Consider the following 25,853-nt stretch of genomic DNA (forward strand, 5'->3'; position numbering starts at 1 on the left):
TTCATCTCTCCTCCACTCCCTTCCCTCCTCCCCTTCCTCATCAGCATCTTCGCCAAGGCGGGTGCGGAGGCCTGAGGCCCAAAGGCGCTTCACTTCAGCTTTCTTCTTCTCACCCAGGCTACAAGGGGGAATTTTCTATGCTGAACCCTTTCCCTAGTTTCTTCTTCTGCACATGGCAGTATTGCACAGCAGTTAATAATAATATGGATCTGAGGTTCTCAGAGACCTGGATTCATGTCTCGGCTCCCCCACTTTCTGGCTGTCCAACTGTACTAAACTATGTAACCCTCTGAGCTTTAATTTTCTGACCTGTGAAATGGAGATGCTGCCCATCTCACTGACTTTCATGAGATGTTAGGCAAGAGGATGCGTGTAGAGCTCTTAGGACATACAGTAAGGCGTGGCCCATAGTAAGTGACCAATCAACAGTAGCCCTTCACCGAGCCAGACCGCTTCCCAGGGACAAGTTCTACCCTGCCCAGTGTCTCTCCTGAGCTGCCATGTGCCCACAGAGAAGGGGGTTCAGGCTGTTGAATTCCGTCCTCACATGGCCTTTGGTTTCTCTCTTAGGAAAAGCGCCTCATTTTCTGCGGCTCCAAAACGTCGAGGTGAACGTGGGGCAGAACGCCACATTCCAGTGCATTGCTGGCGGGAAGTGGTCTCAGCATGACAAACTTTGGCTCCAGGTAAGGATGGGAGAGGCCCCTCCTCACACCTTCTCGTCCCTTTGTAAGGGACAGATGTGTGTGCTGTGATGAAGGACTTGGTGGGGAAGGGGGAGGGATGTATTTTGCATACCTCTGCTCCTTGGGTGACATTTAGCTTCCACGATCCTCTTAAGTGTTAACTGCAGTTCTGTAATATAAGCATCAATATACCCATTTACAGGTGGAGAAACTGAGGCCACAAACACTGAAGTGCCAGAAGTAGACCTTTCCAAATAACCATTGAACAAACATTGTCCTTTAAGCCCTGATCCCCAGGGCTAAGGCAAACGGATATTTTAGATTCTGGGTACATTTCCATTTCCATATGACTTTTAGAATCACTTTGTCAGTTTCTACAAGAAACACCTATGCCATATTGATGGGAACTGATCGTAGCGTATCTCTAGCTCACTTGGGGAAAAGTGATGTCTTAGCAATAAGAAGTCTTTTGACCATGAACATGGTATATATCGCCACTTATTTAAGATTACAATAGTAAGATTATATTATTATAATCTGCCCTGGCTGGTGAGGCTTAGTGGATTTAGTGCCGACCCGTGAACCAAAGAGTCACTGGTTTGATTCCCACTTCGGGCACATGCCTGGGTTGTGGGCTGGGTGCCCAGTAGGGGGCGCATGAGAGACAACCGCACATTGGTGTCTCTCTCCCTTTCTTTCTCCCTCCCTTCCCCTCTCTCTAAAAATAAATAAATAAATCTTTAAAAAAAAGGAAAAAGAAAAAAAGGATCTTCAGTAATTTCACTCAGCAAGGTTTGCGCTTTTCTGTGTGTAGGTCTCACACATCTTTTGTCAGACTTATCCCTACGCATCTCATATTTTTGATGCTACTGTAAAAGACATTTAAACATTTCAACTTCTGATTTTTTACTTCTGGTACATAGAAATCCAGTTGACTTTCATATATTGATCTTATATCCTGCAACCTGTTAAATTTACTATGACAACTTAAATGTAAATTAATTCAAATAAAATTCAGAACTCAGGTGCCCAGCTGCACCAGCCCCGTTTCAAGTGCACTGTAGCCACCGTGTCAGTCAAGTGCATTTTCGATGCAGAAAGCCTAAGTGGAGAGCATAGCTCTAGGGAGATAGCACTTCCGACTCCAGGAAACAGGAGCATTGCTTGAAAGAAGCTGACTCCAGTATCCTCCAACTTCATACACTGAAAGACCTCTATTGTTTCTCCTTACGGGTATGGTTGGGATACTGGTCCCTAACTCATGCCCAGCACACTTTGATGGGAATTCATAGTGTCACATCTCTTCTTGTATTGGGGCATATCTCCTGCAGCTGGAAAGTCCCCGGGCACAGAGCCTGTCTAGGGACTAGCGGTTCTTCCTTCCTCCTTAGGGTAGCAGAATGAGGCTAACAGTGATGCCTGCCCACCTCGCTGCCCTGGGCTGCATTCACACCACAGGAGAGCAAAGTACACTTCCACGTGTCGCTCGAGAATGAAGTAGTGCTATTTACCCTTCTCATTATACTTAGTATTACAGTGCATCAGGCTCCCAAGAAGCTTTGTCATTTTAATGGCATTGCCTGAGTTGAGCCACTAGAATGAGATGGGACAATCATTGGGCACCTCTGTGTGCATTGCCCAATTATTTGATGGGAAATGCACACAGTTGTTACTGCTGCACTTCAGGGTTGCACGCCCCAAGCCTTAAGTCTATCAGTGGAAGGATGTGAAAGCAGTTTGCAGGTGCAGTTTGGAAAGAAACAGGTGGGAACGCATGGCGTGGAGCCCACCCACACCTTATTTCTCTACTTTCCGGTGTACACCAAGTCCTGTTTCACAGAGGGATTTTCAGGTGGCTTACGATGGGACAGAAAACATGACAAGACAGCGGAAATTAAAAGCGAGGCAGCATGAGATAGAAGGAAAAGAATACACTGCAGCTGGAAAGAATGCTAAAACGGTGTTTCTCCGTGTCTGCTGCTTGCGTACAGCAGTGCAGCCACCAATGGAATAGAGGCAACTTGTCAGAGACACAGTTCACAATGTCCACGAGATAAACACAGGCCAACTGCTTGGGGAAATTCTAACTGTTGCTCACACGGGCCAGACAGGAATTGTTCCCAGGAGTCCTCATAAGGAAACAGCCTGTGATGTAAGGAACGGCATTCTCCGTCGCAGTCTCATTGAGGGTGCACGAGTGAGTGGCAAGGGCCTGTAACACACAGTGATGCTCAGTGTACAAGCAATTCGGGGATGTGGCTGGAGAGGCAGGGAGGGGGGCAGTACGGTTTGACAGGGGTCCCTAGCTCTCTGCTGATCCATCTGCATCCTGGGGTGCTTTAAGCCTGTCTGGTGCATGAACTGATTCAATATTTCTTCAAGGAAACCTCCCCAAATACTCCCTCCCTCATCTATATTTCAGGAAGAGTTGGGAGGTAGACAGTGCTCTCTGTCACGTGCTGTGCTCCCTGGCAAATGCCTGCTGGGCTAGTTAAGTGCAGACTTACATCGAAGAGCATGCTTGGAAAGAAGTTAGCATCTTTCTACAAAATATGAGGTGCTTGTCGTGGCTCCTGCTATCCAAGGGATGGCTGCAGCCTAAAGGGAGATGGGCTAAGGCAACGGTGGGTTTCTTACACACCGTTGCTTTGGGTCTGTTTCCGCACCTAGAAGGGCAGCCTACAGACTCGCCAGAGTTCTGTTGCATTTAACAGGGCTGGGGCGACTAGCTGGTGAATTTCCAAAGAAATCAGAGTAGACACACGGGGACCAGGAGGCCCCACAAGACAGCTCCAGCAGCGCTACCTTCACCAATGCCATTTTCTGCTCTCGCTTCCAAGATAAGCTGAGGAATCACTGAGTCAGCAAAGCAGGAACTTTTTTATCTGTGAGTTTTAAGTCAGGGAAATGAAGACAGTGACTTTGTTCCCAGAGTAGTATGTCAGTGGCCTTTCTTTCTGGCAATGACTGGGGAGCAGTCGGTGGGCTCATAGTTTAGAAAAAGCCCATCGTCTACGTTCTAGAGAATGCTTGCCTCCATTTATTTCTATGGAGTGGGACTCTGTAGCCCGCTCACCCTTAAGTGGGTGCAGATCATAAATAATAAGTTAAAAAGGAAGACCAGCTTGTACTCCTGCTTTACACTCTCCTGAAAATTCAGTATGCTCTTTATTTTTTAAGAAAGATTTTATTTATATATTTTTAGGGAAAAGGGTAAGGGAGGGAGAAAGAGAGGGCAATAAACATCAATAGGTCTCTCATGCTCCAACAAGGGACCCAGCCTCACAACCCAGGCATGTGCACTGCCCCGGAATGGAACTGGTGACCTTTTGCTTTGCGGGACTAAGCTCAACCCAGTGAGCCACACTGGTCAGGGCCTGGAAACTTACTATGTTCTTACGACTATCAGCTGGTGCCGGCTTTCATGGAATTACAGTGCGAGCCCTCCATCCTGAGCCTAGAATGATTCTAATCCTTTAGGGCACAGCTGGCAAACACAAGGCCCATGGGCTGAATCGACCCTCCACCTTGTTTTATCCAGTGGCAGTGCTGAGCTCTTGCTTAACTGTGAGGAGTAGTTACACTTATACAGTCCTGAAATTATTTTGGCCCTTTGAAGGCAACTGCGAGGCTGATGTGGCCCCCGGTGAAAATGACTTTGACAGCCCTGCTTTAGGGAAAAGGTTGGTAAAGGCCCAATACAAGTCACAGACAAGCTCATCTTGTTCTGGGATGACGTCTCCCCAAGGGGAAGCATACACACGTGCCGGGTGGAAGGAAGGTCTGTGGCCTCATGCCTAACTTGCTTCTTTCTTAGATAATACATTGGCCTCTAGAACTCAACTTGGCAATTTTTCAAGCATTGTTTTCATGCAAATGGATGGGATGCACTCTGAGTAGAATGCCTAGTCCAAGGCTTGGGGAGCCCTTTAAAGGGAGAACAAAGAACAATATTCAGGGTGCAAGCAGGTGTATCGGGCCCACAGATCAGCAGTGCAGCACAGCACTGTATGTGGGCACGTGTCTCCTGGAAGGTACTGTGGCCACAGAGAAGCCAGAAAGTGCTTCCGTGAGTGAAAAGATATGTACGTGTATAAACCCGTGGTGTATACAGGGTTCAATACCGTCCACAGTTCCAGCATCCACTGGGGTCTTGGAACTAATCCCCTGTGGATCTGGAAGGGGGACCACTCTATACACATGTATGGCCACATATTTATAAACACACATATGCACATGCCTCTGTGCATACACATGTATAACACTATGGAGCACATATCAAGGTATTTATTAATTGATCGTAAAGTGAGATGATTTGTACTTTTTATTTGCATCTCTATTGTGTTTCACCTAAATACACAAAAATGAATATAGGTAATTACTATCAACAGAAAAAATGCTAGTGAAGTGAGAAAATGGTCAGGAATATTCTAAGGGTGGTAGGTAACCTCGGCAGGGCTTTGGGGTAGCTGATTCCTCAGTCAGAGGCCCCCTGTTGAGGCTACAGGTAAAATTACCCTCGGGGTTTCCCCCACCCCCCCTCATCACCACCATCAGATAGTCTTCATCCATGAGGGGGTGTAGCAGTATTTCACATGTCACCCGGTCTTTATGGAAGGCCGTGGCACCTGGGGGCCACGTTCACACTTCTCCGGAGCAGGTTCCATCAGCTGCACTGCAGGGCTGATTTCCAGGCATCCCTGCAAAGGCTTTGCACCACCAGGGGTTTCTGCAACAAATAACATTTAAAGAGTCTCAGAAATAAGGCCACATGTCCAAATGCTCCGCACCAATCTCAGCAGGGGCAGCGTATGTGTTTAGACACATCACAGGCATTGAACAGCGAGCAGACCCTAATCTGGCAGGAAAAGGCTCCTGCCCTGTGAGCACATCAGCTCGACAGCAGCCACACTGGGGCTGAGCAGATAAGCACACACATCAGTCCTTGCTGCAGCTGATTCTTCCAGTAAACCTGTTTTCTCGCTCCCCGCAGGGCTCACGCTGGCTCCCAGGGCTGTGAGTGTTCTGGAAGCAGCTCCTCCTCCTCCTGCACCTATCAGCTGTCTCTGGCCTGTGGGACTTCTGTTGGAAACCTAGTGGCCATGCCATAGCTAAACGATAATGATAGATTAGTAATACTCATTACAGCTGATGTTTATTGAGTGGTTATACATCCAGTGCATTTAATTCTCATAACAAGTCTTTCAGGTTAACATTATCTCCAGCCCACCGTATAGACGAGGGGACTGAGCCTTAGCAGGGTAGGTGAGTGGCACAGGTTGGAGTCACACAGGTCCTGAATGGTGGAGGCAGCATTTGAGCATCAGCCTGTGCCGTATTCCTAAGTCCTGGGCTCGTCCTTCCATCCCCACCTCGTGGGCCTGTCACCTTGTGTCACCATCCAGTTTTTCTTTCCATACAGATGGCTTTCTATTAAAAAAATCATCAGTTTAGCACATATTTACATGCGTCTAATTTGCATTGTACTAGATACTCAAATAGATCTGAGTTTCTCAAATCTACGAAGTCAATGGAATAAAAATACCCTTGGAATATTTTTCAAGTTCCTCCCCTCTAGTTGCCGTCTTACTTCTCTTCTCCTTTCTAAGCCACTCTGATTAAATGAAATGTCTGTACTTGCCGTGAGGCTTTCCTCAGTTTCCACCTCTTCCCTGAAGCGGCCCTCCCGAAGGTCACCAGCATTTTCCTTGTTACTAAAGCCACAGGTTCTTATTATCATTCTGTGATTACTATTAGTCCTTCTATTTGACTCCTTTAGTGTTTGGTGATGCTCCCCCCTTGAAAATCTTGCTGCCCTCTTGATTCAGTGAAGTCATCTGTCAACAACTGTGAAGGGGCCTGGGATTGTACCTTATTTGCAAGCTCACGACTTAGGCTGCCAGTTCCACGGATGTTGGCAGAAGATACGGGTCTCCTGGGCCAGAGACAGTGCGCATTATTACTCACCTCCCTGCAGGCAGCAGGCGCTTCGTGATTGCGCCAGTTTTTCTTGTCCCCACCCCCCAAGTCCCGTGCAGATGATGTGGGGGTGGATCTAGGTGGCGTCTGCATACAGTAGGTCTGTGTCATAGCTGACGGACCCCGTGCTTAGGAAGCCCCTCTCTCTTATTAATATCTTTACTGAGATATAATGTACAAGCCGTGCAGTTCAGGACGTCTGCAGGTTGCTGTTGTTTCAGTGGATTTACAAAGCCACGGCGCCGTCGTCCCATGCCTGGTCTCTCTTCCTTTCCCCTGTAGGTTCCCCAGATGAACAAACAGCTCCTCTGGAATGGACCAGGCCAGGAACGCCCGGCTTGGCTCTGGATTTGTGGGAGGTTGAGATCTCCCAAACTCTTCTTCTCCTGACGCCTCCTCCTCCCTCACTCTGTGCTCCTCATCTCTGAGGACCCTGGCCAGCTCTCCCACTCATTCTGCCCTCCTTTACTTTCTCATTCCTTTTCATCAGGGTCTCCCATCAGCCCATCCCCAGTGTACATGCCTCGGGTTTTGATTCTACCTCTTCCTGGCCCCAGTGCACAGGGGCTTGGAGACAGAGTGTTGGACTAGACTGATCTGCTTCTTGTTTTCTTAGAGTTCACCTTCCGGCAGGGGAGACAGACATTAAGCCACTAAGTACAGAGTTAAATATTTCATTACAAATGTGACCAGGCTACCAGGGAAAAGAAGGGGCTGCTGAGTAGGGAGTAGGGAGAGAAGTGAGGATTATGAGCATCAGATTAAGTGCTCTAAGAAGGCGTGGCCCTGGAGCAGAATTCTGCAAGGGGCCCTGGAAATAGTCAAAGGGAGATGGTGCCACGCTGGGAGACGGCACTCGGGCAGGCCCTTCGCCACCTGCTCCCTGTCTTTCCTCAGGGCTATCGCTCAGCTCCCCGTGGGGCTGACGCCGCGACCCTCCTCACTCTGCTGCACCTCTGCAGCCAGAAATCAACCCCAAATGAGCAGTCAGCCAAGCACTCCAGCATGGCTAATCAAAAATGATTTATGTCCACGTGTATTTCCTTTAACTTTTACTGAGGAATAATCAAAAACTATTCTTTAGAGACTGCTAAAGAGGTACAAATAGGACCTTAAGAGAATCAATGGGCATGACTTGAGCAAGTTGCCAAATGTCACACCATTGAACCAGGATGACTAGAAGGGAAAAGAATATTCATTGCGAATGAATTATAGGAGTTTTACCTAAATATTTTCTAGCCAGGAGATGTCCCAAGCAATTAGAACAATTTTCAGCTGCAAATGCTGGGCCTTATTTTACTTTAACTTTTCTTTCCCCCACTTTTTTTTTTTCTTAAATGCCAGAAGCTCAGACCGGCACGTGGAAGCAGCAGGACCCTGTATTAGAATATCTCCCGTCAAACAGGCCTAATGTCTGTTACACACAGTTCCCTCTTATTAAGACCCTGATGCTTCCACTTCTGCCGGTTGTAAATCAATTACAAGCCTGCGTGCACTCTCTGAAATGATGACAGCCTTTCTCGCAGGCTGCGTCTTATCTCCTTGGGAAGGCAGTCCTGTCACGGCAGCCCAGAGCGGCGAGGAAGGTGGGCTGCAAGTGGCAAGGCCATTATAGAGGCCTTGATAGCTCCTCAGGTGCCCTGAAAACAGCAGACTCTGAGGCCTCAGGTGCTCCTCTTGTGTTTCTCTCTAGGTGGTTCCTGAAGAGAGAGAGGTCTGGCCGGAGCGGAAATATTTAAGTTGTGGGCATTTGTAACCCCTGCTCTTGCAAAGAGTGTGTGTTTCAAACCAGGACAGTTGATTCCACATAAAACAGAACAAACACAGGGAAGGTGGAATTCGAGTTGTTTTTTAGAAGAGAGAGACAAAGAGACTCAAGAGGAGAAAGAACAGATTTCAGAGGGAACGGTTGCCTTGATGAGAAATACTACGTGATTATAAATGGGATTAAGCACGACCACTGATTCAGCTATAAAATGCCTTTTTCAGTCGAGAACATGTGTGCCCCTGGAGGATGCACTGGGAAGAGGTTCACCTTCTGGGCGGATTCAGCCCCGTGGGCATACAGTGTAGCGAGCAGACAGCCTTTGGGCAAAGAAAGCAGATCACCTTCCCTTTTCTTCTCTGCCTCAGTTTCTTCATTTGTAAAATGGGAGAGTATTAAGAGGACCTATCTCATGCTTTGTCATGCATCACAATCACCAGGAGACTCCACCCCTTGCATTCCTGATTTATTAATCAGGGGGCAGGGCCTGGGAATCTGCATTTTCAACGAGTTCCCCCGGGCTGCCAGTGCAATGGGTCTGGGGGCCACACTCGGAGAAGCACTGCTCTAGATCATTCTAAGAGCACTGTTTTTTTTTCATGCCAACCGTGCTCTCCTGTGAAGTTTGGTATTTCAGTACCCGACTTCTTGTTCATGTTTCCCCCTTCAGGCTGTTTTGTGGGAATCTCAATCCAGCCTGTGAATTCCTCTGGGCAGAAATTGTACCTTCCATACTGCACACGGTCTCATTTCCGGTTCAGTTGAATAACGGGTGCATTTCCAGTGTGACCAATAAGAGAACAAGGAAAGGGGGGAACTCTCAGGCTGCTAACCCTGATAAAGAACGTCTACAAATGCTTATCAGCCCAGGAGTTCTCTGCAACATTTGCGTTTCTAGCGCGTCCCTGTGCCCCGTGATGCTGATGCTGCTGGCCCGGGAACCCCCCTTTGCAAAAACACTTGCAGAGGGATTTTTAAAGAATTAAGTGAATTCTATCATGGCAGCCAGGGAACACGGGGCCTAGCTCAGCCTGAGCATTCGAAAGTGTTAGTTAATGTGACTTTTACTACATAAATGCTCGGATGAACCTCATTAAGTTAAACAAAACATTTATTAGACTCACTCAGTTATGGGACTCCGTGCTCGTGGGAGACACTTGAGTGCCTTTTCAGAGGAAGAAGTGTGTTATTTCTGGGGTACCCCAGCTTTCCCATGTTGTCAGTGTTCTGTGGAGGTCAGTTCCAGCCCCACGTTTTTGAAACCTAGATTTCGGAGCAGACTACCAGCCAGGAAGGCAGTGGCTCACAGGATTTCAGGAGACCGTACGTATAATGTACTGCAGGAGGAGGCAGAGAGAGGGCAGTGCTGGATGCTCTTGGTGGTTTTGATAGTATTCTTTGTTACTCTGTGCCCCTAACCCCTGGGCACTGTGCCTGCTGGCTGCTAAAGGCTCACAGCTCCCCCTTCCCCAGACAAGTGCTCTGGGTCCTCCCCAACTTGGTAGGCCAGGACCAATGACAGACTGCCATGGGGTTGAAATGCCCTCTCCCGGCCCCAAGGAGGGATCGGCTCTGTGGTTCAGTTCATGCTGCGGGGCTCCTGGGGGATCAGGCTGAGCTAGACTCCGGTTTTGACCGCATCCTTGCTCAGCCGTTTGCCTCACCCCGTCCTCCACCCGCTGTCACCTGTGAGCACTCAGGAAGTCACTGTTCTCAGACTCGGCTTCCGGGAGCCTGACCCATGACACTGGGAAATTTATTCAGTGGGCTCATGGACTCAGAGGGGCCAGAAGATGATTCTGACTTAGAACACCAGACGCAGGTCTGAAAGACTTGCCACAAGAGGAAAGGAAGTGAGCCCTGAAATTTCAGACCAAAGACGTATGTGTGTCTGAAAAAGATTACAGAAGCCAGAAGAAAGTTTCCAGCAAACCAGAGGGGAGGCTTCCTTTTGCACCAGCCATGTCACGCCTCTCTCTGGCTTTTCCCAGGACTTTGACCTTCCCTTCATGGTCCCGCTCTTCTTTTCTAGCGTCCCCACGTTCACATCCCTGTGCATTGATGTGGCGCTTGACAGTCTGGTTGGGAAGGTTTGCTCCCCACCGTGTCTCTGGGCTGTGGTCCACTTCAGCTCCCGGCATAGCTCCTGCTCTGCCCTTCCCTGTGTCCACTCACCCTGTGTCCACTCAGACCAGTGGCCCTGGATTTCTAAGTTCTTTGCTGCTTAATGACCCTCCCCTTGCATTTTCTCCTTTGCTTCTGTCTGGGGCTGAGACGGTGGTGGGGACCTGTGCTTCTTACACATTCACCCTGCTTAAATCCATCTCCATGTTGCCACAGCATTCTGCGTCTTAGCCTCTCACTGTTGCTGATCTTCCAGAATCCCTCCCGATTTCTCTCTCTCTCCCTGGGGCCCTGGGCTGCTGTGCATCTGCCTTGACCTTCAGCACCTGCTTGTCCTTGTGGGTGGGCTCATCTCTCTGAATTTAACCTTCACTTCTCCTTGCCCACAGTCCACCACAGCGCTCTTTCCTCTCGTGACTCTGAGCTCTCCTGCTCGTCCCTGTCCTGCTGCTGCCTGCTCCTAATATGACAAGTGTGATTATCAAAAGTCTCCTTTCCCCAAGATTTTCTAAGACAACCTGCAATGTCCCATCCTTTGATGGGAGAAAGCCTGGTGATTTGGGAGCTAAACAGAAAAATGTGAATCACCGTTCAGGGGGATGCACCTAATCTTCTCTGGTCCTGCGGGATCTGACATCATTAAGAAGAAAAGTACATAACACTGGAGGAGCCATCAAAATAAAGTATAAATGAAATGGGAAAGATGAATGTTTTGCACTTAATTAGCCCTTTTGTTCTTTGTGTTAGTTTCTTATTGCTGCTGTAACAAACCACACGGACATAGAGGCTTAAAACAACAGGAATCCATTACTTCACATTGCGGAGGTCAGACGTCCAAAATGGCCCGCACAGGCTGGGCTCCTTCTGGAGGCTCGGAGGGCAAAGCCCCTGCCTTCCCTTTCCCGCCTGCTGGGGGCTGCCCGAATTCCTTGGCTCGTGGCTCCTTGCTCCATCGTCAAGCCATCCGTCACATCACTCTGACCTCTGCTTCTGTCATCACGTCCTTTCTGACTCTGTCCCCTCTGCCTTCTTCTTTCACACGGAAGGCCCCTTGTGATGACACTGGGCCCACCTGGATAGCCCCGGCTAACCTCAGGATCCTTAATCCCATCTTCAAAGCCCCTTTTGCCATGGCAGGTGGCGTAGCCACAGGTTCCAGGGATTAGGATGTGGACATCTTTGGGGGAGGGGCGTAATCCTGCTTACCCCACTGTTCGCGGCGAATTCCACGGTTAACTCAGAGAACTCTGCTAACGCTAGAATATGCCTGTGGTGCAAAGTGATTCATGCGCCTTCTCACTTATTCGTCGCCATAGCTCGTGAAGTGGACCCGGGATCAAATTGGTGGTTGTGTCTATGAGGCAACTGAAGCTCAGCAAAATGAGTCACTTGCCCAAGTTTGCACCAATTGAAGATCTGATTGCATGTTTTACTGCTACTCCCTCTCCTGTCTTTCCCTAGCTCCACCCCTATCCTCTTACAAGTATCTGAGTAACTGCAGCCTCTTGAGAGCTCACCTGTGACCATGGGGAGACGCGCCACATCCTTGGATTTGGAAACAATCACAGATGAGGAGTTTTAACCCAGATTGGTTTATGTATTAATTCTGGCACATTATATTTTGGTCTGGGTTTTTATATACTTCCTTATCCTTATGAGTCCATATTTTTATGAACGTATACCTGAGTTATTATGGTTTTCATAAATTTTAATCAGGTACGTGGTGGGCCGTGTCAAGCTGAAATTTAGGTTCTATTTTAGTACAGGAAAGTGACCTAATATATCCTGGGATATGATTTGCGTTCCTTTCTCTCCGCTCTCTTCCTTAGGATACCAGTTACTTCCATGGTAGTTAGCTGTCTGGTCTCCGTTTTCTTCGTCTCTCCAGTCCCTTTCATCTTCGCTTTTTGGCTGTCTGGTTCTTTGGTTCTTCTTTTCAAACCTGTCCTCCAGGCCCCTGATTCTCTGCAGTGTTACTCCTGGGGCCAATCAACTTCTAATGCCGTTTCGAATTCCGCAGGCAGCAGCATTTGCTTCTTGTAATTCTTCCCTCAGCCTCTCTAGGTTTGTTTATTTATTTATTTGGGGGGTACCTTTCCTTATCCACTCATCTCTCAGCGCCTGTTTCTTAGAGCCCGTGTCTTGATATCACCCTTGCTCTCTCCCTTCTTATACCCTGGATTTCTTGATTGTTCAAAGCCTGGGAAGTCTGAGAAAAAGTCGTGTGTCTTTTGAGCTGTGTGTTTGGTTGGGGCATATGCATTTTTACTTATTACCTCCCACCTTCTACAGAACTTCACTCTCCTCTACCCTGTCGTTGTGGGTTTTTTTTTTTCTTTTTCTTCTTTGATCTTCAGCTAAGAAATTGATTGCAAAATAGGTAGATCCTGGTCCCACTCATTACCCGCACTCTCCCCCATTTGGAAATGAGGGCGCATTACAGCAACGCAGGCGATGTTTTCAGGACAGGCTCTGAAGCCAGATGCTCTGCATTCAAATCCCAGCTGTGCAGACTTGCGCAGGCAGCTCTACTTCTCCGGGCTTCATACAGTACAGATACCGCGTGCCCACCCTATGGACTTCTGTGAGGAATTAATGAGAAGGCATGTAAAACACCTAGCCCATGTTAGTGAGTAGTCCCTACTAGCTTGAAAAACAAAGAAAAAAGTGTTTATGCTGCTGTAAGGAGAGCAGGTTAGAAGATACCCATCCATCACTCATCACTCATTTACTCACTCCCTCACTCCCTCCCTCACTCCCTCCACAGTGGTCTTGCAGGACCTTGCTCAGCAGTGGGGAAAATGGGCTTTTTTGGCGACTCCTTCTCTTCCCAGGCCCTCCCATACATTTAGCCAACGCTTCCTTAAATCAGGGTACTTTCCTGCAATTTCCCACAATTCCCTCTACTGCTTTGCCCCATTTTGGGAAAGGGAGATGTGTTTGGAGTCTGGCCATTGCTCATCGTTCGATCCTAGTTGTGACATGTGGCAGGTGGCTGGCAGTCCCGGCCCTAAGCACTTGCCCTCCCCTTCCATTTCCTTGCTGCTGCTGTTGTTTTTTAAACTGGTCATGTTGCTCACCTTCTGGTAGGAGAGGGGTTGTGACTGCCTTTCATACTGCCATGGCTTTTTAAGATGCCAGTTATTTTATTATTTTCAAGTATAAAAGCCATACATGTTTGAAGCAGAAAATCCAGAGAACACCAGAAAGTAAACGGCGGAAGAAACTGCCCTGACTGGTGTGGCTCAGCGGGTCGGGTGTCGCCCTGCAGACCGAAAGGCCGCAGTTTGGATTCCTGCTCAGGGCACGGGCCTGGGTTGCGGGCCAGGTCCCTGTTTGGGGGTGTGTGAGAGGCAACCAATTGATGCTTCTCTCACGCATTCATGTTTCTCTCACTCTTATTCTCCCTCCCTTTCCCTCTCTCTAAAAATAAATTAAAAATCTTTAAAAAACAAAATAAAACAAAAGAAACTCATCACCTGCCATCTCCCCGTCCAGGCTGGAGCAAGTCCCATGGAGGCCTTGGCGTCCTGCTCACTGCTGGGCCCTGCTGTCCCACCTCCTTTGCTTCATACAGTCCTGACACGTCACTGATGGGGTGGTGCCAACTGACATGGGTGACAGCAGGTCGCCATGTGGGGGAACTGTTTACCTGGCGCAGGAAATGGTGAAGGGAGCATCTTGGAAGACGCAGGACATGGGGAAATTTATAAATCCCAAGGCTTCCCTAAATCTAACCAGACAATGAAACACTCGATTTTACTTTTGGAAAAAGAATTTAACTTGAGGAAGACAATAATGAGAAGGTCTTAGTGAAAAGAATGCTTGGCTTGAACTTGGAAAACCTGGATCAGACTTATTCGCTCTACATAGTTATATCACCTCACTGACATGCAAGTTCTTCGGCTGTGGGGATTAAAATGGAGACCCAGGGTCTGGCACATAGTAGCTGCTTAATAAATATCCACTCAAACCGCATCCTCATGCATGTGCCTGACCAGTTATCATAACTTGCTGCTGTGAAAGGGTCTTATTCAAACTCAAAATATCACCCCTAAGATTCAGGACAATACAGGCAAAATGCTTGTGCATTTACCTGGGTTGTGGAAGAGTTTATCACGCCCTGAGGTCCGTGGGAACAGTGCTGCAGATGAACAGAGCACAGGCCTGCTCTCGGGGAGTCAGTCTCCAGTGGGAAACACTTGTAGGCAAGAGTGCCTGCGAAGTTTGCGTCATCCATAGAGAGTGAATGAATAGCTTCCAGAAGGGGGCGTGGCGGGGCTCACCAGAGATGGCCAGGAGCTGAACTGGATTTTAAGGGAGAGGGAGTGTCTCTAGGGACTCAGGAGATTCCAGGCAGAGGAATGAGCATCTGCCAAGGAGGGGAGGTGCTGAAAAGTCCCCGTCCACACTCTGCCTTGGGGACAGGTCGGTCCTGGGTGGGGTGGGACTCAGAGCCGGTGTTGGGATACCAGGACACTAGCGTGGGACCGGAGGCCGGGCTGTTGTTTATGACGTTATGGGTTGGGTTTTCTCTTATCTATCTGAGTCTGTCTTTGAGGGAACCCTGTCGTAATGCTTAATAGGTGAAGAGAAATGGGAAGAAGGTTAAAGGGCTAGGTGTCAACCCCCAAATGCAGGCTGAGTAAGAAACCAAAGCATTTAGAAGGAGCCAGGGCCCTCTCTTCTTACCACCAGGCATCTGCCCTCTTGAATCAGCCCACCAGCAAAGTTTATTCTGGAAATACCACTCCCCCAAACCAGCCATGGCAACTCCTTATGACTGCCCCCTTCTCCCAACCTCTCCTGTGGGGATGGGTGGGGCTTCCATGCTCAAGGTCACCAGGGAGCACAGGATAACTTTATTTCTCCTCTCCCTCCCTTCCTCTGTCCTGCAGCAATGGAACGGCAGGGACACGGCCCTCATGGTCACCCGTGTGGTCAATCACAGGCGCTTCTCGGCCACAGTCAGCGTGGCAGACACTGCCCAGCGGAGCGTGAGCAAGTACCGCTGCGTGATCCGCTCTGATGGTGGCTCCGGAGTGTCCAACTACGCAGAGCTGATCGTGAAAGGTGAGTGCCGCCAGCCCTGCGTCTCCTCACCTGGTTGATGTAGGGGGTGGGAGGGGTGAGCGGCCTCTGCTCACCTGCTGCTCCTCCTCCCAGTCAGGAGTGGAAGACACAACTTCCCATCCCCCTCCCACACTCCCCAAAGGGAGACATTATTGTACAGTCACACAGAATTACACTGTTATTGGAAGTTGGGTCTCACGTGTAGGATCCATATGTTAAGGTCTGTGGGATATACTCGTATAGCATAGGAGACATCTCCAAATTTGGCTCTATTTTGCATTTAAAGTTAGAATCAGCCCATGTCCTTGTGTTTTCGTGGTGGGCTTTTGCAGCATCCAGAGAATACAATCATTTCTGAGGAATTTTTTAAAAATTGAAAGCACAGTCTAATGACAATATTTTGGAAGGATGTTTGAAATAAATAATCCCTCACCCCACTGGCCTTGATTTAATTCTTTTCAATTTTCTTGTTCACCTTGAAATGTCGTTGATCTGCCTTCCATTAAAATCCACACCTTGCTTTCTTTCTGCTTCTTTCAGGGGGCTGGATGCCCCATTTATTCCCAGAAGTCCACATAATCTTTGTTATAATGCTTAAGGGGTGTATACGGTTTGGTCAAGTGAATTGTGCAATATTTTCCAATCTCCCTGTTTGTAGTCGTTTAGGTAATTCCAGGTGTTTTTGTTGTCGTTTTATCTTTCCTTTGTGCATGCAACAATTAACACCTCAACGGAGTTCTGCAAAGAGGACGTTTTTATTCTATTGAACCAGATTATTCTCTTGGATGAATCCCCGAGGGGGAGAGTTGGTAGGCCAAAGAATATGAGGATCATTATAGATTTCCCTTTGTTTTGCAGTATTGCTTTCGCAAAAAACCCGTTTGACAGGTTACACTGGCAACAGCAGCATATGAATGTACTCATTTTCCAGTGTTATGTTCACCGATTAAAATTTTAATGTAGCATAATTTAGTGGATGAAATAAGGAAGCCGTTCCTCTTTCGCTAGCTGTGGAATGGAACCTGATGTGTTTGAAGGTAAAAATATTGATTGACCGCCCGCTCCCACCCCTGGAAGGCTCCTGAGTGGGTTTCCTTGGTCCAAGTATGGGTTGGCCTGAAACCCTTGACCTCTCTTTGCTGGGCCCCGTGGAAATGGGAGCCTGGCCCAGACCAGACTGGGGTGTGCACTCTGGGATTCTCTCTCCAGAGCCATCCTGACTCTCGACGGATATTCACGTGGCTGACTATTTGTCTCAGCCCCAGTGTCTTCATGTCATCCTCTGGGCGATAATTTCCTTGACTCCCCCAGCCCCAGCCTCTAACCCCCCATTCTGGTCTTTGCTTTCTCCTACATCCCCCATCTCTTTTTCTGTATTATCACACTTCAGAATTATAATTTTCCTCTGTTTACTTGATAATTTCCTATGTCTCCCTTTGGGACCTAAGCTCTGTGAAAAGAGGGGCCTCTTCCATTTGATTCATGGTTCACAGCAGGTCCCTGGAGCTCAGCGGAGTGCCTGGTCCACGAGCTGAGCACGCTGAAGCATGTGAGATCGTGGGTTCGACTGTTTAAACCTACGCAGCCCTTCACTTCATAAGGCTCAACCTTAAAACATTTGTTGAATGAAGGATGAGTGAATGGATTATTGGCCTCAGCAGGAATTCATTTTATCACCATAGTGCTGTGAACACTTAGGCTGAAGATCAATAAATTAGGCACTCGTGAACAAAACAGCCGCGAGAAAAAGACACCATCATTTTGATTGCATTAGGCTCACCCTTCCTTCCTTCCTCGCAGGTGCCTGGCGCAAAGCGGGTCATGAGAGAATAGGCTGAGTGACTGGGGGAGCTAGTGTAGCGTCCCGGACTTCTCCCATCACACAAATGGAACCAGAAAGCATGTTTTCTTCCCCTTGTCCCCAGTTGTGGGGGAGGAGGCCTGGAAGGCCAAATGCAGAGGCCTTTGGGACAGGATGTGAGTCCCATGGGGAAGCATCGTCACCTTTATTTGGGTCACAGGGGTGGTGATTGATCCTTTGCTGGCTGTGCAGCCTGGGCCAGAGAGCAGCCTGGAGGAAGCCGTGTGAAGCCAGGTGTGCGCTGCTGCTCGGAATCCCCGCACATGTGTTCCTCTCTGCTCTGTTTTAAGAGAAGTGTTGGATGGCCTTGTTCAATCTCCTTCCCAGTGGCTGATGACAGGTTGGTGTTCACTGTAACCTGGTCCCATTTTTAGTATGTCTTGGGAATCCTTTATGGCAGGGGTCCCCATCCCCCAGGCCATGGACCAACCATTGTTGGTCCGTGGCCTGTTGGGAACCTGGCCGCACAGCAGGAGGTGAGCTGCAGGCCATTGAGCAAAGCTTTACTCACAGTACTGCCTGAGCTCCGCCTGCAGTATCCAGGCCCCACCCACCACCAGTCCCTGGAAATATTGTCTTCCATGAGACTGGTTCCTGGTGCCAAAAAGGTTGGGGACCGCTGCTTTATGGGATATCACTTTTTTTAGTGACCGTTTTTCCCCATTGCATTTTTTTTCCTTTTTACATTCAGGTGGTAAGGCAGAAACTGGGCCCTTGAATGTAGAAGCTCCTTCACATATGTGATCTCAATTAGTCCTAAGTGTGGCTCCGCCCCTAGGTCTTATTTTAACTCATTTGACGGCTGGGAGAACAGCCAGTGGAGAAACAGAGGGCAGCCCCGAGGGGCAGAGCTGGGGTCCGACCAGGGGCTGGCTCCTGCTATGTTGGCCGCGCCTCGAGGGCCTGAGGATTGTGGCCGTGTTGGCACCTGTGTCGCCACGTCGTGACCAGTGTGGGAAGGGTGTAGACTGCAGACAATAGGCGAGGCTGATGGTGGGCATCCCTGGACTGGTTGCTAGCTTGCCTTTTTAAACTTTCGCTCCCCACCTCTCTAGAATAGAGCAGTAATTCCTAGGTTTCTGGAGAAATAAATCTAACCCTTTCCTACACACACACACACACACACACACACACACACACACACACACACTCCCAATGAGCTAGCAGCACCCAAACCAAAGAAGAAAGAAAGGCAGGGGGCACCCAGAAGCATCAGGAACCCATTTGAAGGCAGCAAAGCGTTTTGTGAAAAATAACTCACTCACCTCTTGGAGCCCCTCACTGCGGCTGAGTCAGGGTGCTTCTATCCTTTAATACTGAAGTATTTGCATTTATTTAAAAAACAAAACAGGAAAAAATTCAAATCTTCCTTCTTTCAGGATTGGGAGGAAATATGAGAAACAAAACAAAAACATTCTGAAGTGCACCCCCGGGGCATGGGGCTGCTCCCCGAATTGAATTTCCTCTTCCTGGCTTTCACAACACACGGGTGACGATGGTGTGGGCTGAGGCCAGGACGCTGGCATGGGGGCCACCCTGGGCAGCTGTTCTTCCAGGCTTCTTTCATTTAGTTCCCATTCAGAGACAGGAAAGAGCTCTGGAGCTGGGATGCCCAGGTTTGAGTCCTGGCCCCATCTAGTCCCAGCTCTGTGACCTTGACCATCAACTTCCCCCAGCTCATCTGGGAATGAGGACATAGGGTCACCTCCCTCAGAGGGTGTGTGTCCTGAGGACTACTGGAGACAGTGGAGGTAGGAGTTCCTACAGTAGTGCCTGGCCCATTGCCCTACATGTTTGTTCAATAAGCGTGGGTGGGTAGCGACAGGGCAGCTGACCCAGGTGCCGATTGAACTGCTCTCTGCATGGCCTGGATGAAATCATTTAAGGTTTCCTCTGCAAAGGGGGGCCTGGAGCCCTCTCCCCATACAGTTGTGTGCTGAGCATAAGGAAAGGAAGAGCAGAAATACAAAAGAGGGCCGACGTGTGGGCTTGGGAACATCTGGGCCATGGAATCCGCACTAGACCAGACTCCTCGGGTCTGCTCCTGAATGCACACTGGTGAGCCAGCAATCTGGGGACAAAGGCCAAGTAGCTGGTCCTGCCTGTGCTCAGCCATCTGACCACATAGTCCCCAACTCCACCCCGCATCACCCATTCAGGACTTGGGCCACACTGGGGTTGGGAAGTCATTGTGCCCCTCAGTGCCCGAGGCTGCCAGTGTCTGGAGACCCCTCTGATGGCGTTCCCAGCGGGTTCTGGCACTGCGCCGAGCGGCGGAGGCCCAGCCTGGCTTTCTGTCATCCCTTCCTAAACAGGCGTGTTTATGGCTGGCTTGCTCACGGCTAGCAGGCTATCCTGGGGCCGAGCATCAGTGCCTCAGAAGACGCCGCCTAATTTGAGTGCAGGTAATATCAGATTCTCAGGGCGACGCACAGATCCAAATGAAAGCAAATTGGAATTACTTAACTCTAAGGAGCTGTTTATTGAGTTGTGATAACGTACCTGGGTGTACATTAGATTACTCAGTAATTGAGGTTTTGCTCGATCGGCAATCCGGCGGCATGACCTACCTGTTCCAGACCAGTGCTCAGAAATGCACTGAATCTCTCCCCATCTCTGGGTTTCCAACTGTCTTTGATTTCAAGGCATCTTCACTTATCCCAAGGATGTAGGTCTCTTCAACCGAAGTTCCCCAGATATGGTCCCGGTGAAAATTCTCTAACATAAAAAAAATTGTCATTGGTAGTGGTGATTTTTAGATCTGTCTTCCAGCTCCATTTAACAACCTATAATGGGCTCAGAACTCTCTTATCAGTAGGCAGATTAGTGCTCAGAAAAATTTAATACTGGTGCCGAGAGTAGATGTTCTGATTTAAGTAATGATGTGACTTCGGGGCAGTGTGGTTATTTCAAGAGTAGGGATTTTGGATGTAACCACACCAGACTTTCCATCTCGGTCCTGGTTCCAGCTGCCTGTGTGACTTCAGGCGAGTCATGTATATACTCTGGGCCTCAGTTTCCTCGTCTGTTCAATGGGGGTGAATATAACTAATGAGATCCTTATGAGAGGGGACAATATATGTAGAGATCCTAGTATGAAGTGGGCACGCAGGCAGTTACACCTGTAACTATCAACAGTCACATTTTACTATCGTATTAGTGGGTAGAACTCAAGTACATTGTCCATTCTTCCTTATCCTTCTTAAAGGAATGAGAAGCTGCAGCCCAGAGATTTAAATTCAGTCATCTCTGCATCTCCTCTTCTCTGAAATGGGCTTGATCGCATCAAATGCAGCCTGTTGGTCAAAATCCATTTCAGAAATGCTTTGTTGCACTTTTTAAAAAAACATTTTGTTCTAATATTTAAACCCCACAAACTTCTTCACATGGCCTCCAGATATGGCTCCTCTCTGTCTGATTCCTGATCACCCCCACATTTGTCTCTTCATTCTCTTTTCTAGCTACACTGGTCAGTTTCGTCTTCCTTGAACCACATCAAGGTTGCTCTGACCTCAGGACCTTTGTACTTGCTGTTCTTTCCTGACCAGAAGTGCTTTTCTTTTAGATAAGTGTCTGGCTCATTTGTTTTGTTTACTGGGGTCCCTGTTCAGACGTTAGCTTCTCAGAGCCTCCCCCGACCACCTTAACTAAAAAGCTCCCGGTCCCACCTCTTGTAACTCTGTACCCTGGTGCCATGCTGTGGTTTTCTTCCTAGCTCTTACCACTGCCTGGCTTTGTCATCGAGATCTGTATGTTACACGGGCTCCTGCAGGAAGACACTGCGGAGGTCTTGCTTTCTGTGGGACCCACAACACCTGGGACAGAGGTTGGCAGAGGGAAGGGGCTTAAACGTTTGCTATATCCAATGGAGAGTTCTCAAATCATTACCTCACAGCATGCAGTGGCATTTCATGCTCCTCACTCACCCGGCATTCCTTTGTCTAAGCATCTCGTGACTGTTTGAACTCAAGGTTCTCCATCTACCTCGAAGCCAGTTCCATCTCCTTTATGAATGCCTCTCCATCTTTTCCTTTATGTGTTTTTCTTCATTATTTTCTTCCTAGTTATGGAAGCTATAAGCTCTTTAATTCCCTGTGTCCCTCTATGGCCTTATGTGTCCTGCGTTGGTTGCAATTCTGGGTTCTCGGCTGACCTGCTATCACTTACCCCATCTCTCACGTTACCAGGCTGATGGTGATTTGCAAACCTTGGGGCTCCGTTTCATGCCTGTCCAGGGAAGGCTGGCCTCGTAGTGAGTCCTCCCTAAGCCCAGCTGTCTGGAGTACACCTGCGTCAGCCTACGTCTCAAAGTCGTAGACACCTTTTCGACACCTTTTCATGTCATACTTAGCCCACCTCCTACCCCACTCCATGTCTGACCTTGGCTTTCCAGGCAGATGCTATTTCAGAGAAACCTCAGTGTCTTCATCTTCTCTGCAGGCTTCATTCTCTGTAGAGGAATATCCTGATGATCAGGTTCTTCTTTGTCTTTCTTCAGTCATAACTTTTGTTAATGGATTGCATATTTTTTTTTACCATGACTGCCCTTGGCAGGCCCACACAGATTGGAAGTCAGAGGGCTTGGGTTCAAATCCCGGTTCTTCTCTGGATTAGCTGTGTGAACGGGGAACATCATTACGTGACTCCCTCGTTATAAAACGGAATGACAGTGCAGCTGTCGATGTGGGACAGGGGCCATGGCTGTGACCATCCTCTGTAAACCAAGTGCTGTCCATAGGTTTATGCTTGTCGTCACCGGTCTCCGTCATCCCTACATTTGCGAGCTGCCAGTCTTAGCCCTTGACTCCTGACTCTTGGATAATGTCACCGTTAGCTTTTCGTGGGGAGAGAAGAATGACAGATGGGAGGAAAGTGGGAAACTTAACTAGGACATATGTGTGTGGGGAGGCGAACCAGGAGATACGTATGTGTATTGTATTCTATACGGGCACAAAGACCAGCTTATTTTTGGAAAAGCGCAAATGTGGATAAATAAAACCTGACAAGTGTTGGTTTCCTGGAATTATTTTGACTACTTCATCAGCTGCATGCTGACGTGTTGCATTAACACTTTTAACGCATTTGGAAATTAAATCAAATGGCAATTGCATTAAATTCTCATTCACTTGGAACATTACCCTCCCATGTTCAAATGGAAGAATGAGCTGGGGTATGGGACGAGCTGTAAGATCTGTAGGTAGCTAACATTTGCAGACCATTTATTGCACGCCAGACACTTTGCCCAGGGTATTTCACATGAGATTCTGTTTAATCCTTACACGCTTCCTTTTTTCTGATGAGGGGCTGAGGCCCAGTTACCCAGCCTCCTTAGAGTCTCACTGCCAAGGTCTGTTCCCTTCTACATAATTGAGACTTCTTTCTGGGGCCCTCCTAATGCTACTTTTCCACAGTGTTCTATTCTGGAACAGGTATACACCAAATACTGGGCTCAGTTCAACTCAGTGAAACTGTGGGCCCCAGATTTGGAAGGATGCTCCAGGTCATTGCCTCTGTCCCCCCACTGGAGCCTAATTCACTCTGAAATGGTACAGCTTCTGCCTACCCCTGGGGTCCTTACCTGAGGGTGATTTCATCCCCCAGGGGTCATTGGGTGATGTCCGGAGGTGTTTTTAATTGTCACAGCTGGAAGGGAAGTGCTGGCATCCTAGTGAGTAGAGCACAGAGAGGCTGCTGACCTTCCTCCAAAGCATGGGCTCCACCACAGAGAATCGTCCAGCCCCAAAGGCCAGCAGGGACAAGTGGAGTGGAGAAACATGGACCCGAGATCTTCCCATGGGAGGTGTCTATTTCTGATGCTCTGGTGTTCGTCTGCAATCTTGTGGGCTCCTGGCCAGGTGGGGTGTGAGATGTGGGAGAAAGAACTACAGCTAGTTACATGGCGACGAAGAAGTGACTCAGCTTCTCTGAGCCCCAGTCTCTCTGTCTGGAAAATTGACATTTGACTTCTGATTTATGCTGACTTGCAGCTCTGGGCCTCCTCTCTCCTATTTTTTCACTCAATACCCATGGGGACCCAGTAAAAGGAAAGTACAGTACTGGGAATGTGAAATGCTCCTGCTAACTCTCAGGCCAATAAAGCCTCTCCATGTATACCAGAGACATGCACTTCCCCTTCCACTAAGTGGAATTGTGACTCAGAAGCCGCTGCCTAACCAAGGACTACATTTCCCAGCCTTCCTTGTTCTCATAGAATTATGTGATTTGCTCCAGTTAAAGGAAGGTGAGCAGAAGTACTGCAAGTCTTTTCAGAGCCAAAGGGTTTAAAAAGTAGTTAATCATTCTCCACATTCTCTTTTCCCTCTTTGGTTGGATGGGTGTAGACAACTCTAAGCCCATAGAAGGTGACAGTGTCAAAATATCAAACAGTTTTGAGTTCTTGAATCACTTTGTGGAGAAAAATTGGCTGCGAAGCAGGCCTATTATTTGAACGATAATAAACCATTATTCTGTTAAACTACTGTGCCTTGGGGTTTGTTTCAGCAGCTAGCTTTATGCTAATTAATACAAGTTGGATCAAGCAAAATCATTAGCAAGCTCTCCAGGCTTAACCTCACTGAAGGAAGACTCTAACCTACCTGAAAGAGATGAGAAGATACTGTACTTCCTCTCTCTCCCACTGATATTGGGCTCAAAATTCCAAGTTGCATACAACCCGAAAGTTGGAAAACTATTTTTTTTTCTTAGGTGTTGCTTTTTTCAAAGATAAAAGTGTCCCTTCCTAACCATTATTAATTGATGTAGAATCTACAAATTGCAGAACAATGTGTAAGGACAGAACTTGTGTTTATGGTAAGGGAGGGGCTGGGATGGCCTTGGCTGCATCCCATGAAGCTCAGGAATGATGGGACCTCAGGTAGAGTCTGTCTAGATGTGACAACTTGGATGCCCAGTCCAGAAGGGTGCGTCTTGCATTAGAAGCCCGAGGACAGATGATACCTCTGTCAGGTGTATCAGGGTTTAGGACACCAGCCATATGGGGGGGGACGTGAGGGCAGAGTATCCGGGCAGGGTCTGGCTGGGGCTCTGGTCCCAGGAGCACCTGATGCATGAGGTGGATGGATGTCCAGGTGAACAGTGCACCTCAGCCCGGCCGGTCTGGATCTGTCCTCTTGCCCAGACTCCACCAGCACCCCTTGAACTGAAGGCTTCACACCTGCCAGTGGAGCTCAGTGACTGCAACTGGGGATGGGTTAGAAGGGGAGAGAGAGTGCAGTAAAGCATTTTGCATTTCCAAAGCAAGTACCTCCAGTCCTTCAGCTGTGGCCCTCCCCAAGAAGTCACAGCAGCGCATTTGAACATGAAAGCTGGAGCGACCAGCAGGAGGCAGATGCCAAGCAAACATTGTCTCAGCACTCAGGAGGTGGGCGCAGTGGGTTCCCAGGGTAGTCAGTGGGGTTCATTATGTTCACGTCGTGCTGTTTTGAAACTCCACACGCGTGTTCCTGGCCCAGGATGTGCTTCCACCCTGATCCAGGGGACGCAGAGCCAGCGCTCAGGGGGAGGTTTGGCTTAGAGGGGAGGTAGGCTCCTGATTAGATATGGTTGACCATTTCTCTGGGCCTCAACATCCCCATTTCTCAAGTGGGTAGGCTGTATTGTACAAGTGGGTTCCAAACTTACTCTCCCTCAGAGACAGAGGCCTTCCTAAAATAGTGGGAAGAGGAAATGACTCAGCTCTGCAGATGCCTGGGGCTCCTAGAATAGTATAGTCTCTGCTTCCCACCACCTGGGCAGGTGCATTTCTTTGCTTCTTTAAGGGTTTGATTTTGGGCTTTTTCCCCCTTTAATACATTATCCTCCTCCTTTTTCATTCTCTCTGGGGCCTGGTAGAAAATGCGGCTGGGATTTGATCTCTTCTATTACTTATCTATTTATTTATATTGAGTTTATTGGGGTGACATTGGTTCACCAAACCTTACAGGTTTCTGGGTACAACTCAATAAAACATCATCTGCACCTGGCGTCATGCACCCATCACCCCAAGCAGAGTCTCTGTCCCCATTTTCTCCCCCTTTGCCCACCTCCACCTACTGTCACCTCCTTCCCTCTAGCTCTCACCACACCTTTGTCTGTGTCAGTGTGTTAAGTGTAAGTGGGTCTCTTCTCTTTTAAATGCAGTGTGCTTGCACCCATCCTTTGTTCATAAAGGAGCAGTAGACGTGTATCCGGAGGCAGATGTAACCTGTGACTCACTCCAGCCCAATGAATGGGACTCTTCCTTTCTGATGGAACTCAGACCAGCGATAGGGAGCAGGCAGTTCCTGGCAGAGCAGTGGATCTTATGTTCTTAGTGAGAGAGGGCCTCCTGTTTGAGGAAGGGCCTGTGATTTGCTGTGTCTTAGCA

At 48.5% G+C, this 25,853-nt stretch overlaps 1 protein-coding gene across 9 annotated transcripts in view; it reads left to right on the plus strand.

Annotated features, from left to right (window-relative positions):
* Nucleotides 1–25,853, plus strand: part of PTPRT (protein tyrosine phosphatase receptor type T) — a 928,354-nt gene that overhangs the window by 353,400 nt on the left and 549,101 nt on the right. For all 9 annotated transcript variants that reach the window (XM_053926541.2, XM_053926537.2, XM_053926540.2 and 6 more), the window contains 2 exons: nucleotides 571–686; nucleotides 15,453–15,627. In XM_053926541.2, the coding sequence (XP_053782516.1) occupies nucleotides 571–686; nucleotides 15,453–15,627 (291 nt within the window). The remainder of the gene's footprint in view (nucleotides 1–570; nucleotides 687–15,452; nucleotides 15,628–25,853) is intronic.

The sequence above is a fragment of the Desmodus rotundus genome, chromosome 6 (genome assembly GCF_022682495.2).
Source record: "Desmodus rotundus isolate HL8 chromosome 6, HLdesRot8A.1, whole genome shotgun sequence".
Taxonomy (NCBI): Eukaryota; Metazoa; Chordata; class Mammalia; order Chiroptera; family Phyllostomidae; genus Desmodus; species Desmodus rotundus.